Below are 16,665 nucleotides of genomic sequence, written 5' to 3' on the forward strand. Positions count from 1 at the left end.
TCAAATTGGAGCTGCAGCTGCCAGCCTATACCACAGCCACAGCCATACCAGATCCTTAACCCACTGAGAAGGGTCATGGATTGAACCCACATCCTCATGGATACTGGTCGGGTTCATTACCCCTGAGCCACAATGGGAACTCCTACTTGTTTTTTTCATGGCTCCTGGAAGATTTTAAGTTCCATCTGTGGCTCACATTGCATTTCTATTGGACGTGATTGCTTTAGACGCCCATTGTTCTGGGCCTTGCTTCCTTGCCCAGAATGTCCATTGTGCCATTTTGCAAGGCTGTTCCTCTCCCATTAGAGCTGAGAAGGGGGTCTCTGGCATCGTCACCCCTTGTGGGAGACCAGGGGAATCTGCTGATGTTGTTAAGATGCAAAGGTGAAAGTCAAGTACTATTATGTCACTGGAGTCTAATCATAGGAGGCATAAAGGGCACCCTCATTGGTGCCCCATGGGGTAAATTGGATCTTGAAGGTAACCAGACGGCTCCCAGCAAAAGGTAATTTACCTCCCAGGAGTAAAAACTTGATTCCCAAGAAAGAGCGCACTTTCGTCACCCTGTGCCATCTGTCCCCACCGTGATGTTTCTACTCATTAAGAACTTCCAGCTCCAAGTGCCCTCGCAATATATGAACTTACTAAGCTTTATTAAGTCTTTAAGAAGAAGTTGGTGGGAGGGAGGCAGTGTTTTCCCCGTTTTGAAACCAACTTGTCGGGAAATGATGTGACTTTGCCAAAGTCACCGTTAAAGCAAACATGTCTCCACACTCCGGGCGTTTGTGCTTCTCTCTTGTCTTGAAGAAGCTTCACATCTGTCAACTATGGCCACTCAGGGTCCCTCTGCCAAAAAGAGGTCTTTCCAACCCTTCTACCTTTAAGGCCCAGTTCAATTGTCACCTCTTCCTTGAAGCCTCCCTCAATGCCACCTCCTCCTCAATAATAAAATATTGACTTTACTTCTCATGCCCCACAACCCTGAAACATGTAAGCCATTTATTGTGCTTATTTATGCTTGCATGTTTTTCTCACTGCGTGGTTAGTTCCTTGAAGGCAGGACCATCCCATGCATATGACTGTGTGCCCAGGATATTGCAGACACTAAACAGGTGTGTGTGTGTGTGTTTGTGTGCACGCGCGTGCATCAGTGAGTGATTGAACCAACTACCTGTAAGTAGACCCTACACAATCATCGCATAAAATGCAAATGAGGTTTTCAGGAACGCCTCCATAAAATATGGAGGTTTATAGGAGTTCCCTTGTGGCCCAGCAGGTTAAGGCTCCAACACTGTCACTGCAATGCTTGGGTTGCTGCTGTGGCTTGGGTTTGATCCTTGTCCTGGGAACTTCCACATGCTGTGAGCACAGTCAGAAAAAAATAAATGAGGAGGTTTATAAAAGAGACACCCTTCTCTATGGCAATGGTTTATTTAGAATTCAACTTCATTTACAATTTAATTTGGAGACTCAGAATCTAGACTTGCCTTTTGCCTACTCTCCTTCGTTTATTCATTCATTTTTTTTTTATCCATTTGCAATCTATTAGATACTAATATTCCTGGCATTGTTATATCTCAAACAGAACATGATAGATGCAAAAGCAGCATTTATTGTATACCACGCAATACAAATCTGCATGGTTACGTATAAATCAAATCACACGTGCACAAAAGAGATTTGTATGCTTTTTGTTGCCTATTCTGTAAGAGGTTCAGGGCAACCCATCGCTACCCTAAATGGCTGTAGAACTTAGATAAACCTGATTTCTACCTACCACTTGATAAATACATTTCAGTGCTGCACATAAATTACTTTTCCAGTGTGTGTACATCTTTGTAGATCCTCTCACCATTGGGTAGAATCGTGTTGATAATATCTTACTTAAGAAAAGCCCAATGGAAACAAATCCGACTAGGAACCATGAGGTTGTGGGTTCGATCCCTGACCTGGCTCAGGGGGTTAAGAATCTGGCATTGCTGTGAGCTGTGGTGTAGGTCGCAGATGCCGCTCAGATCCTGCTTTGCTGTGGCTGAGGTGTAGGCCGGCAGCTGTGGCTCGTATTAGACCCCTATCCTGAGAACTTCCACATGCCGAGGGTGTGGCCCTAAAAAGAAAAAAGGGGGAAAAAAAGCCCTGTGCAATTACACCAAACTCACCTGAACAAAAGGATGTTCTCATTCCCTGGTAAGTTCCAAAAATCTGTAGTGGCTTTGGAGCAAAAAACAAGAATACACATCTGTTTCTCAACTTTGGTGGGAAAGAACAAAGCCCCAGATATTTAGAATTCAAAGACGAATCCTTAAATATCCGAGAATGCCTCAACTTGAAGTGTGAGACTTTGCCATGCCTCCTCCCCCGTTTTTAATGAGCAGGTATGCTTGTAATGTCCTGGATTTCATTCCCTGAAGATGAAAATTCAACATTTTAAGAGTAATTTCAGGTGGTTATGAGCTTAACAGAATTGCTGCATTATCTCAATCACAGGGAGAATTAGAGGCTCTCTCTGGATTTTCTGAGTGTCGCCAAAGACCCTATAGAGAGAGTGCACATTGGAAGTAATAGTTGGCAAAGAATCGGAATTTTTTCAGCAAGACTGGATATTCAGAATGTCAAACTTTTTTCTTGTTGGCAAAATTGGGCTATTAAATATATAAGCTTTTTCTAGCAGTTTCCTGAATACGTGCTAATTTCCAGGTTAGTCCTATACAAAAGGGTGAGTTCAAGCCACTGCCATGATCTTGTTGCTTTATCAGGAAATCGAGGGAAAAGGGGTTGGGGGGGAACATTTGCTTTTCAAGCCACAAAGAACTTCCAAAAGTTGCTGTTCAATAAGGATAGAATAAAAGTTGGAGGGAGCAGAGGTCAGTTTTTAAATATCCAAACTGCATCAATGTGCCTTATATAACTGCTCGAAATACTGAATTCTTTCTCTTCTTTTGAGCACACGTCTGAGATCTTCTTAGCCAGCTCTATAAAGAACGCATGTCTACTAACATAACTTAGAATCAGCGCTTGTCACAATTCATGCTCTCATCAGGGGAAGCTCCTTAGGAACATCTGCACCTACACAGCCAAAATAATGCCCAAGAAGCAATAGAGACCAAAGGTAGCAATGGAGCAAGACAGAGCTGGTCTCAAAAGTTGGGAGCAGAGGGCAAGAGAACAGGGGTTGGATAGACCCGAAGGCAGATACGAATCAAAAGGAGACTTTACCAGGTGATGGGCAGAAAAAAACAGAATCCGCTCTTGGCAACTGAAAGTAGCTCAAGATTGCAAAGGAACAAAGCAAAGCAGGAGGAAGAGTCAGGGGTCCATCTCAATGTCAGTCACAGGCAGTGGAGCAAACGCATTGCTTATACTTGGTGGTCAAGCCTTATCCATGAAGACCCCCAGAACTGCTCAGAGAGGGGAAGTGACTTGCTCTAGGCCAGGCAGGAGATCCCAGGTCCTCCTCATCTTGTACCCATATCTGTCATTGGAAATGTTTAAATAGAGTCTAGGAGAATATCTGTCAAGAATCCTCTAGAAGTGTTGGGCCATGGGAGCTCTGCCAAGCCTCTATTTTCCATGACTTAGCAGTAAAACCACTTCTTGAAGTTGCCTGCATTTTCAGTCTTGAGAAGAAAATAGGGCCACAATTTAGAGAGCCACTGTGCAAAGCAACACTTCGATTTCACGTGCATTTCCACAGACCAAATGTCTTCCTGCCTTTTTCTTTTCACTCTCGAATTCAATATTAGTTTGATATTGTGCCATTTCTGGAGGATGCATAGAATGCTTATGACCCTTACTGGCCTAAATTGTAATACTATAAGGAAGGAGGCACAATCAGAACATTAGGTCTAAATGTGAAGATTTGAAACTCAGCTGTTGTCTTCTTAAGATCGGCTCCAAAAATCTGACCTGAACAGCATAGGAAGAAAATGTTTCCAGTATTTATTCCACTTCAAGGACCAATATTTTGACAGAAAAGAACCCCATCTGTCTTTTCTGGGTCATGTCCTTAATACAGTGTCATCCTGTGGCCAAGAAACTCCAAATCTGAAGCCAGAGGGGATAGTGCAAACTCTTTAAATTTTTCATTCATTTCCCAATCACCTGAGAAACTCAACAAAACTAAGCAGTGTCTGTTTGAACTTTTAACGAATCTTACTTCCTACTGTTTTTTTTCATCTGTCATAGTTTTTCCTACAGAATACCTATTTGTCTCCTTGATGAGTGATATAAAAAATACCATACCATAAGAGTGGAGAATGTTATCTGGTAGCAGACAACACAGTATTGCTGAATTTCCTGGGAACCTCTGAGAAAGCCCAGAATGCCAGGCTGGTTTTGGATTGTCTTATGACCCAAGCCCTTGGCAGAGGGCTGGGTGACAATGGTGTGGAGTCAAAGTCTGCTCTGGGTTCACTGATAAACTGCATGTAACAGGACACTGCCGTCATCCCCAGGACCTATTTAGAAGGTTCCAGAAAGAACACATGTTACAGGTTATTTCCCCAAGCACTCTAGAACCTACCAAAACATTACATTATAGACAAGGACAATACAAGGCCCCAAAAATAAAGCCAAAGAGTTTCGCAGACTCAGGATAAATTCTAGTGGATAGGATACTACAAGCCATATCAGAAGAACAGGATTGAGTTCAAGCTTCGACATCAATCCAGCAAGGAGAGGAAGCATGTCAAGTGTCTTTAGCCTCCTCGTTGAACTAAATGGCATCAGTAATCCCTATTTCCTTGAGAATATTGAGAAGATTGTATTCACATTAGAAAAATAAGTAGCCCTCAGAGACTTCAGAAATACTTTAAATACTCTTCTGCAGACTATCTGGCTGTGTTTTCGGGTGAGAAGTTGTGAACAGGTGTGCTTGCAGACCTGTTCTAAAGCTGGAGGCATGTCTTCCATTGCATGTTAACATGGTGAATCCAGGGACTTGGTGCTATAACAAAAGGTTATTCTTCTCTAGAGTAGAGCTTGATGAAGTCACCATCTCTGAAACCAAATTATTCAACTCTCAGGTTGCAAAAATGCTATCTAATGTGCGGTGCATTTCCCTTAACTTGACCAAAGCAGCCTTGTTCATAAGGCCAAAATGAGGCTACCTTTGTTTCTTTAAACAGATTGTTTTCCAAAGCTAACAAATGACCTTCAGCCTATAAAATATTCACATTGTTTTTTTTCCCCCCTCGACATGTATTATTTAATGGCTAGCCCTTTAAATATTAACCATCTTTTTTCTGAAGCTATGGTATATATTATTTACATCCAGTTGCATTATGTTTCCATACAGATGAAATAAGCACACTGGAATCTCTCTGAAGTCATGAGCAGATAGGGTATCTGGGCAGGTGCACGCAACAGGTATCCAGGGAGGTGAGTTCTGGTCCCAGCTTGATTGAGGGAGGACAGCAGTGGGTCTTCTGACTGTTCACATCTCTCACTTCACAGGGAGGATCCAGAGGAAAGAAAAGGTCCAGGGTAGATGGGCCTCAGGCAGCAGATAGACAGCCATGGTCAGAGTCTCTTGGAAAAGATCAAATATGCCCCACATAGAACCAAAGGGAATAACCAAGTTCAAAAACACTCCCAATCAAAATTTAACAGGTCACTTGTTTAGAAAACCAAAGGGAAGGTACTGGAAATGGTGCATCTTTATAAGGACAGGAAAGGCTGGGTCAGGTGGGCTTCGTTCCATTTTTAGTTACATTCTCATGGTTTTTCCCCAAGCCCAGATTGCCTCTGAGAGCACCAGGGCACTTCCATCATACCTGTGTAAATTACCCCTGGAATTACATTCAGGATGGCAGGAGACTAGAATCCCAATTAGAGGACTGGAGGGATCATCTGAGATCCCCCTCTGGCTCAAAGGGTAATCAAGTCAGGGGAAAGTTCTTTTTTTCAGAAAACCTGACCGAATTTGCCCATCTCTTCCTTACTCTCCAAAGGAGAGTCCAGAAGGCAGTTGCTGGCAGATAATCCATCATTTTCACAAGCTTACTTCCTTTGGCAGATAATTGGCAATGTTGTTCACGTATTTATTCATTCAACAAATATTTTTTAAACACCCAAGACATGCACAATGCTGTTTACCAAATCTCTGGGGTAGAGCAGATATTCCCCAGGAGTCAGGAAAGTACAGATACTCCTTAGCAAAAAGAGGAGCTAAGGACAGGGTGGTAGCTACCCTGGTGGCGTGGGCATGGATAAAATCAGCCTGTTGTTGGAGGCAAAAAGAGGAGCTAAGGACAGGGTGGTAGCTACCCTGGTGGCGTGGGCATGGATAAAATCAGCCTGTTGTTGGAGGCGAAAACTTGGGAGGACATGATACAGTTTTTCTTTTCTCCTTCTGGATAGAAATGACTAATTATCCAGCTTCCTAATAGTCCCTATGGCAGAATTCACCCAGCACCAAGAAAGCAAATATCAGCCCGAGATGTATTTGCTTGGGACGGGATATGGTTTTGCCCAGAAAGGAATTTTCCAGACAAATTGATGTCAGTGCTCCCATAGCCTTTTGCTTGACTATCGTACTTTCTCTGTGTCTCTTTACCCGCTCCTGGCCAAGGGAGCTAAGACCCTTTCAAGAGCAATGACTGTTCCCTCCATATTTGTAGTCCCAGGGTGCAGCATAAAACCTGACTTACAGAAGGTATATAAGAAATGTTTCATGGATGAATGCCAGCAACAAAAGGCTTTCATCTTATTTAACCAATGTATTGGAACTATTTCAAAATCATAGTACATTTCCCTATCTCATTAAACTGATTTCATTGAATGTTTTTGCTTGCTAAGTCACTGATTCAAAATATATTGGCATTCACTGTTCTATAGGCCAGTGAGCGCCATTGTTTTCATTCTCACATCTCTACCAGCAAAAGATCAGATGCATAGACACCTAGTATGTTTATAACTATTTATGTGTAAATTATATATAAGCCCTGCCGAAGTAATATATTCTGAAATTTATGCAAAAGATAGAAACTTCCAAAGAGGGAGATAAAACATAGAACTCTATTATTTTTACTTTGTAATGTTGCAGATGTATCAAGAGTGAGGGAAACATCATGCCTGCCCTTTTATTGTTGTTCACGTGTGCTTGCAGTAGTTGAAAAGAAAGAAAACCCGCGTTTCTTTGCAAAAGTCATTTTAAGTCACTGGCCCATTTAATGAGTTAGTTAAAACACATCATCTAATCCATAAATGCATTTAACCAGCACATATGAGCTGTGATAGACTTCACTACCTCAGGAGCAAGCTAATGATGGGAAAGGAAGGTGCCGTTTCAAACCTTCTCCCAATGTCTTACTCTTAATGGCCACTGTTCTATGGACTGTTTGAAGGCGCATCAATCTATAGATGGATGAAATCTTGGGAAGACTTGATTCCCCTTGTATTTTTATATTTAAATAATAGAAACTGGAGTTCCCTGGTGGCCTCTTGGTTAAAGATCTGGCATTGACACTGCTGTGACTGGAATTCGATCCTTGGCTCTGGGAACTTCTGCATGCTGGGGGCACAGCCAAAAAAAAAAAGGGAAGAAAGAAATAGAAGTAAGCATGGGTTTGTCTTGAATTATCTTTCCCGCCCTCAAGGATGTTTTTGATGCCCCTCCACCAACCCAGCACACATGCACATTGGAGACCATGGCTATAGGCAACATCCTTATTAAGCCTAGAGAGTAAACATGGCAATTCTGACATCTACATTTGAATTTCACTTTCATCTCTGCCATTTACTAGATCCGTGGCCAGTTTTTCCACCTCTCGAAACCCCCATTTCCCAGTTGCAAGCAGACAGGGCTGTGAAGCTGGAAGGTAAGTGCCTTAGCTCCATGAAAGCTCCAGTTGCTCCCAGTTGTCGGTCAACTGCTGCCCTGGGCTGAATGCAGCAAGGCTCTTAGACACCATGTGCCCTGAGAATAAGCCATGTCTTCTCCCAACTTTTCTTTCTTTTTAACTTTTTCAAAAAATATTGAAATGGTTGGAAAAATAACAAACTTAGCATCCATCTATTTGTTCAATCGTGGCTGTCTTTTTCCGCTATGTTTAAGTTAAACACCACAGAACACTTTGTCTCTGAATCTCACCTGGAGAATCTTCTAAAAGCAAGGACAGTCTCCCACGCAACCACCATACCATGACGACACTGAAGAATATTAATCAGAATTCAATAATATCACCTACTATTTATTCTATTCTATATTCAAAATTCCTCAATTATCTCAAAACTCCCGCTTGTGGCTTGGTACCCACATCCAAGAATTCAGTACATTGCATTTGGTTGTTATGCTTTCAGAGGTTTTCTTCCTTTCCTTTTTTCCTTCCTCTTTTGAAGAGTCAAGGCCAGTCCTCTTTTATAATTACATGGATGTGTCTGATCATTTATTTATGGCATTATTTCATTTGTACCTCTAACCTCAATATTTCCGGTAAAACAGAAGTTAAGTCAGAAGCTTGATGAGATTCGGGTTAGATATCTGGGGCAAGGTGACCTCGTAAATGAACTGATCCCACAACAGTGTTTCGACCGTCCTTCTCTCTGCTCTTTGTTTTTGTTCATCCCTTTGTTTTTGTTCATCCCTTTGTTTTTAGCTATCCCACCACCTTGTCAGCTATCTCCTTTTGTGTAATTTTAAAATTCTGTAGGGAGAGTGTGAAAAATGTCTTTTTATAGGCAAGTATTCAGACCCTTGACAGGCTTTAAACTAAGAGTGTCTGCCTTTACTGAAGCCTGTAGTTGAAATTGTCAGAAATCAGAATCAAGTCCAGATTAGTCCTATAAGAGGGCTTACATGTTCTCTCTGGATCCCAACAGTATGTCTTTGGATCAGATTCCTATGGCATAACAGACATTGCTGTTTAACTTTCACCATCTAGCAATAGCATAGATGAAAAACATTTAGTACACAGGTATTCCTAATAGTATATTATTCCTAATATAACATTTGATAAATGGTAAATATAATTAGCAAGTATTGGAATTATACTAGAATTGCTTATTTGTCCTAGAATTGCTTATTTGGGAAGCAAGGAAAAGAAATTGTGAATTCCACATTTGATCCCAGGCCTTTGCCTCCATCAGGTTTGTATTATTAATGAATGAGAGCTCACCCTTGTTGTCAGTAACACATTACTACCAAGAGTGACTGCACACATACAGCTTAGCACACTGTTGTGTGTACTTACATTTCCAGGAAAGAAAAAAAAACAAAACAAAACAAAGCCAAAAAACAGAAAGCCTCAGATCTGGAGCTATAGCACAGGCAGTGCCATTATTATTCAAAAAGACAAAGCAAGGAAAATGAAAAACCTATTTCTAAATGGCGTGAGAATTGAAAAACTTTCTTGGTACTAAACAGCAAACCACAGTCATTGAGCGGTTCTTGAGAATCAAAGGCATATTCCTCTCCAGTGGCCAATAGTGTCCGTTTTTTTCAGCTGTCGGCCTCACCAGCCCAGTCTGGAAGAGAATTGGACGATGTTTTGGTGCAGAATGTTAAAACAGCATTGGCATCTCTTACTGCTCCTTTGCAGTTATCGCCTTAAATTGCACTATGAAAATGCCTGGCTTCTGAAAGGCCAGCGTGAGCACGATCCGATTATAAAATGTGCCGTGGTGAATGGTCAGAGAGGACCCACCCTCCTCGCTAAGCCAGACACAACTCCTGGGAGGATCTTCAATGCCTCCTTAACCTTTGGAGACCAGAGCCCACATTGTATGACAACCACCCCACCCGGCCGGCCCCACGTCTACTTTGTGTTAGCGATTCGGTCTAGGACCTTGTAATAGATTGGAACAAGAACTCATTTTCTCAATCAACATTTCTTGAGCACCTACTGGGAGCTGAGACCTGTGTGCCTAATTTATCTTGGTTTGCCTGGGACTTTCTGGTTTTCATGCTGAAAATTCCGTGTCCTAGATTCCCCTGTGTCCTGGGCAAAAAGAGATGGTTGCCCCACCCCCCAACCCCTTCCTTCTAAGCCCTGAGGAGAAAGACTAAATTAGAAGCCTATCCCTGCCCCCAAGAAGCATGGGGCCTTAGAGAGAATCAGGAAAGTAAGCCAATTACAAGGGATTGGAGTGATCAGTACTCAGAATCATGAACGGGGCCCTGGGGGACACGGAAAGTTCAGTCCAAATCTAACTCGGGTCCAGAGAATGCACAGTGAAAGACACTGTGCTTAAGTGTGAGTTAGAGACAACAAGCAGCAGAACGTACACCCTCAAATCTGACAAATATTAAGAGAGAAGATACCAGTGGGATGTCATGCAATTTTATTCTTTCCCTCTGTCTCAGAATACATGTATTTGGTTCAGATTCCCACAGCTTAACGGTGGGATTTCTGTATGAAATAAGCAGAAAAGAGAATGTTCATTCTCAGTGCATTTATTACGAGACAGAATAAAGCTTGCAATATTTCCATCCCTGAAGCTCCTGGTCGTTTCCCAAACGAGCTATGAATCTGTCGTGCCTGTTTTTCCCTCCAGGGTTTGTGTTTGAGGACAGTAAGGATCAGTGGCCCAGGAGGGGTGTCCCAGGGTAGAGGCTGGGGACACTGAAGTGGCTGAACACATCAAACAGGAGGAATCTTGTTTTTGATGTTTTCAGAAGTTCCTGTTGTGGCACAGCGGAAAAAAAATTCGACCAGTAACCATGAGGTGGCAGGTTCGATCCCTGGCCTCACTCAGTGGGTTAAGGATCCAGTGTTGCCATGAGCTGTGGTGTAGGTTGCAGGTGCGGCTCAGATTCTATGTTGCTGTGGCTGTGGCGTAGGCTGGCAGCTGTAGCCTCCGATTCGACCCCTAGCCTGGGAACCTCTACATGCCACAGGTGTGGCCCTAAAAAGAGAAAAAAAAGAAATTCAAATTTACTGAAAATTGCATTTTTTGAAAAATTTCCTACCTTCATCTAGACTCACCAATTATTTAAAATTTATCACATTTATTTTCTCACTCTCTCTTACTCCATACATCTCTAGGCATTTGTTGTTATTATTATTATTATTATTATTATTATTATTCCCGAACTATTCCAGAATAAGTTGTGGAAATCATAACTCTTTAATTGTAAATACTCCAGTATGCATCTGAGAACACGACAGTCTCCTGTATTCCCACAATATGAGTTCGTATTTGGGAAATTCAACACTGAGACAATATAATTATCTAATATAGATTTCTGCCAACTATGTCAATAATGTCCTTTGGGGCAATTATTTTTCCAATCTAGTGTCGAATCCAGAACCATCCACTGCGTTCGGACGCCATGTCTCTTATTCTCCTTAATCTAGAAGAACTCTTCGGCTTTTCTTTATGTCTTATTGCTGACATTTTTTTTGTTTGTTTGTTTGTTTTGTCTTCTTTGCTATTTCTTGGGCGGCTCCCGCGGCATATGGAGGTTCCCAGGCTAGGGGTCCAATCGGAGCTGTAGCCACTGGCCTACGCCAGAGCCACAGCAACTCGGGATCCGAGCCGCATCTGCAACCTACACCACAGCTCACCACAACGCTGGATCGTTAACCCACTGAGCAAGGGCAGGGACCGAACCCGCAACCTCATGGTTCCTAGTCGGATTCGTTAACCACTGCGCCACGAGGGGAACTCCCTATTGCTGACATTTTTGAGGAAGTCAGGCCAGTCGTTTTGCAGAAGTTTCCTCAGTTGGGGTTTGTCTGATGTGTCCTTGTGATTGGATTCAGGGTATGAATTTTAGCTACGTAGGTGGTGTAGGCTTCTTGTCCCATCACATCAGGAGGTACCCGATAGGAATTTGTTAAGACGGGAGCTGCCAAGTTTCTGCTGTAAAATGACCAGTTTTCCTTTCATAATAGTAAGGCATCTGTGGGGGATGCTTTGGAATGGTGTAGCTGTCTTGTGCCCCATCAAACTTTTACCCAGTACTTTTTGCGCTTCTACCAGATCGCTAGGACTGCACAACCACCAAGTGGGTGGCTTCCAACAACAGCAGCTTAAGTTCTCAGAGTCTGGAGGCTGGAACCTGAGATCCAAGAGTCAGCAGAGCTGTTTCCCTCTGAGGCTGTGAGGGAGAAACTGTCCCATTGGCTTCCGGTGGCTTGCTGGTTAGCTCTGGTGTTCCTTGGCTTGTAGATTCATCCCTGCCTTCATCGTGGCATGCTGTTCTGTGTGTGTGTGTCTGTCTGTCTGTCTCTGTGTCCAGATTTTCTCTTTTTATAAGGACAAGATCAAGTGGAGAGGCCACTCTCAGGACCCCATTTTTAACTTGCTCATCTGCAAAGACTCTATTTCCAACTAAGGTCACATTCACAGGTACTGATGGGTAGGACTTCAGCATCTTTTAGGGAGACCAGTTCAGTCCACAACACCATCTATTGACGATGCTGACTGAGATCAATTAATACCATGAGATGGCTGCAGAATGGCGATTCTTCTCTCATGCTCTCAGCATTTATCGGTTTGTGTTTTGGGGGAGAGGGGGGTGGCTGACGGTTTTTAAATAATGGTTAAACAGAGAATGTCCATCCATCTATGGTGGGATAGACGTTGCCACGTATCTTTTAAACAAAAAACTTAAAAAACAGTAGCAGTATGCACACACATCTGTGCTGGGAGGGGTGAGCAGAAAAGGACAGGCATTATGGCAACCCCCTTAGCCAGTCAGATTGGCTGGAAGGAGAACCAGGGGGAAGCCTGAGGAGCAAAGCCAGCACAAAAGGGGGAAATCAGAGAGTACAGTTTTCAAGCTACCCTGAACATTTGCTGAGTGTAAGCTACTCCTTGGCATGTCATTACCCGTGGATTCCTTTTATGCTCTGAAACAAAAAGAACATCACACTACTCAAGGCTATGTACCAGCTTCTTGGATTCAGCGTTCTGGTCATCGTTGGTACTTCATCATGAGCAGACATTTCCCAGGACTGAGGTCTCTTGTCATCATCAGAACTACTGACGAGCAAGGGCCAAAAACTATACGATTCTGGAACTTCTGAGAAATATATTTAGGGACAACATGAAATGTCAGAGATGTTTTATTTCTTTGTGTTTACTCTTAAGCCTGACAAAAGATCTTTGGAATTTTTTCTGTACTCCATCCACGGTAAACAGAAACTTTCCAAAATCTACCAATCACAAGCATCAGAGGTCCTCCCTTGTAGGATGCTGTATCGGTTTGCTAGGACTGTTGTTAACGAGCACGGACTGGGTGGCTTAGACCAAGATATGTATTGTCTTATAGTTCTGGAGGCTAGAAGTCCAAAATCAAGGTATTGGCAGGATCAGCTGCTTCTGAGGCAAGACTTGTTGCTGTGAGGAAAGGATTTTTTCCAGGGTTTCTCCCTGGCTTGTAGATGCATGTGTTCTTCTTCTGTCCCTTCCCATTGTCTTACCTCTATGCATAGCTCTGTGTCCAAATTTCCCCTTTTTATAAGAACACCAGACATATCAGATTAGGGCCACCCTCTGTATTACCCTCTGTAAGGTAATTTCCTTACCTCTGTATCTCCAAATAAGGCCATATTTTTGAGATACTAAGGATTAGGGCTTCAGCATATGAATGTTAGGGGAACAGAATACAGAATAGGAAATCAGGGTTGCAACTGCATGAACCTAGATTCTAATTAGGGAGCCAAAATGATACTGAATCTCCCTACCCTATCTACAAAAAAAAAAAAAAAAAAAAAAAGAGAGAGAGAGAGAAAAGTCAGTGCTGAGCTTGCAAACACAAAGATGCTGGTACTCTGCTCCTCCTGGCTATCCATCTATCAAGCTGTGGCTTTTCCATTTAACTGTATTTGGAATGATTCCTTTGCTTCAGCTGCTAGAGATTTTTAAGTGGGTCTGGACTGCTGCTGATCATCCAAGAGTGTGCTGGGTGGGCCTGTCAGTTGGTCAAGAGCAGAGGTTACCACCTGCTGAATTAGCGACAAGATTCATTCCTCAAAAGAAACAAGTAGCCACGTGGGGAAAGTGTTGTATCTCTTCATGTGGTGTTTTAGAGTCACTAATCTGACATCCAAGCACATGAATCCTAGAGACTATATTTAGGGCATTTGCAATAGGGAACACCTATTTCTCCCAGCTGGAGAGGGACCCAGCACCCGTTGAGATGCTCCTTAATTCAAAGGAGGGGAGAAGAGGAAAGATGGAAAACCAAGAGCCAGTTACTTGAGAACTCTGCCAGGAGCTAGAGGGAGATGGAGGAAGGAGGAAGTGAGGCTTTCACAGGCAATAAATCCTGCAATGTGGTATCTCTGTTAAAGTCCAGCTCAGACTCTCTACCCCGCACCTGCACTGCGTCCTTGGGTAGAAGTGGATGACGCCCGTGGAAAATGTTCACTCTCTCTCCTTGCTTTCTTGGTCAGGTCACAGACATTAAAGAGAAACTGAAGCTCTCTAAAAAGGTCTGGTCGGCACTGCCCTACACCATCTGCAAGGACGAGAGCGTGACGGCGGGCACGTCCAACGAAGAGGAATGTTGGAACGGGCACAGCAAAGCCAGGTGAGGGCGACTGGCCATTCTGATGGATGGGGCATTGCACACCCAGCCCGGGGAGGCTCTCCTGGCACCACTCTGCAGACCTGTTTATGCAAAAGGCAGCGGAGGGTGGAGGGACAAGTCGTCACTTAACAGGCAGCTGTTCAGAGTGACGGGTTTGATGGGCACCTGGGAGCACTTACTCTCAAGGTGCCATTAAGCATGGAATCCTTGTTCTGAATGTCTCGCCTCTGGATGAGGACGGAGGGACGGTGACAGATGCCGGGTTACGGATATCCTGAGATCACAAAGAGCTTTTTATGTTCACTTAATGACTTTAAGGTAGCGGAGCTATTTTTATCCACAGTTAAATTTGCACAGCTTACTGGTTTTTTCCATCACAAGTTAATCAGGAAGTGACAATTCAACTGTAATTTTTTTTTCCACCCTTGGAGGAAAAAAAGTATGGAAATCTCATTGAAAGGGTAAGGGGGAAAGAAACGAATAGACACCCAGAGAAGCCTTCTTATGGATCCTGTGCTTTGGAAAGTCCCATTGGAATCTCCGAATGAGAGATGGCTGTGTTCTCATTTTGCTGCTCTGCTGCCCAGTGCTACCAGTGCGGAATTTCTGAACTTCTTGATTCAGCCCAGAAATGGGCTTGGCCTGAGTTTTCCTAGGGTGCAGTAGTTGGACGCAGGAACTGTCTGGGAGTTGGAGGGCAGGGAAGACACCTGGAGAGGACTCTGCTCTAGCGCTCCACCTGGGGGATGCAGGTGGGCAGATCCGCTGGCAAATTGGACTCAAGGAATCTTTGGGGATCAACCAGCAGGTGGAGAAGCTAAGAGGTGGGTTTGCTCTGGCATCTTACTGGGCAGTTTCAAGCATACAAAGTAGATGTAATGAAAAGGGAACAAGAAGATCTGTGGATATTAAGTTCAGAAGGCAGCAGTGCAGGCGGGGCACTCATTGGTATCATTTCTTCCACCACTGACGTGCGTGTGCTTAGCAGCTCTTGGTAATATTATTTGCCATGCTAGCAAGAACTTAGCAAGGTGAAAACAAGACCGCTGTAGAAAGAAGTGTCGTTATTTCAAGTTACCCACAAATATCCGTGCCCGAACCTTAGATGGTGAGGGTACAAAAAGACATTCATGGTATCGACAAAATGCCCCTCAAAAATGTTTAGTAATTTATCAGTGTCCAGCCTTTAGGAAGGAGACCTTGGGCCAGCAAATTCAGCTACGAATTAACAGCCTCTAGTGAGTCTTTGCCTAATGACTGTACAAAAAGACAATGTCAAGGATGACCAGATGGCCTAATGAATAAAGTGGCTGATGTTCCGAGCTGCTCTGTTGCCCACCTGTGTGCCCACCCTTTAGCTTTGGCCAACACAGAGGCTGTGTTTTGAACTACATTCCCATGGATAGTTACACAGGGCCCTGGGTATTAGTGCACATGCAATTTCTTAGCAAAGGAAATTTAAAGAAAGGTTTGGGGGAGGGCTAGGGTGGGGCTATACTCCATCAGGAAAATAAATGGAAAAGATAAAGACCATTGAAGTGAGAGCGAGAGGAACCTGGAATGTTCCAGCCACGTTCCTCACTATGCAGTCGAAACTTGGACAGGATAAACCAGTAGTCGCAGGTTGTCCACCTGAAAGGGTGAAAAATGAAATCTCTCAAACCCTGGCGCAGAATGCTTTTCACTGCCTTACCTGGCCTCCAAAACAAATGACAGCTACGTACTGCCCTCCCCAGGTTAGGAGAACAAATGAAACAGATCCTTGGCTCTAGAAAAGATTGAGAGGCTCCGAATTCCTGCATTGAGTCCATCGGCGATACTGTCAAGCACTCCCTCAGCCCAGGCACCAGGCAAAGCCCTGGGAATTCAGTGCTGTGTCATGGCAATGGTGTCTGTCAACTCGTGAAAAGGCACAGCGGCTGGAGACAGGACGGTGGATTTTGGATCCTCGGGTACCCTCCCATTGGACTATAGGCTAAGAAAGGACCACATAGGAGTTCCTGCGGTGGTGCAGTGGTTAACGAATCCGACTAGGAACCGTGAGGTTTCGGGTTCGATCCCTGACCTTGCTCAGTGGGTTAAGGATCTGGCGTTGCTGTGAGCTGTGGTGTAGGTCGAAGATGAGGCTCGGATCCCACGTTGCTGTGGCTCGGGTGTAGACTGGTGGGTACAGCTCTGATTCG

The 16,665-nt window shown here is 43.7% G+C and overlaps 1 protein-coding gene across 2 annotated transcripts in view; it reads left to right on the top strand.

The window, feature by feature from the left end:
- Positions 1 to 16,665, top strand: part of GPC6 (glypican 6) — a 1,124,766-nt gene that overhangs the window by 1,085,960 nt on the left and 22,141 nt on the right. For both annotated transcript variants that reach the window (XM_021065371.1, XM_021065372.1), the window contains one exon: positions 14,346 to 14,482. In XM_021065371.1, the coding sequence (XP_020921030.1) occupies positions 14,346 to 14,482 (137 nt within the window). The remainder of the gene's footprint in view (positions 1 to 14,345; positions 14,483 to 16,665) is intronic.

This window comes from Sus scrofa, chromosome 11, assembly GCF_000003025.6.
Source record: "Sus scrofa isolate TJ Tabasco breed Duroc chromosome 11, Sscrofa11.1, whole genome shotgun sequence".
Classification (NCBI taxonomy): domain Eukaryota; kingdom Metazoa; phylum Chordata; class Mammalia; order Artiodactyla; family Suidae; genus Sus; species Sus scrofa.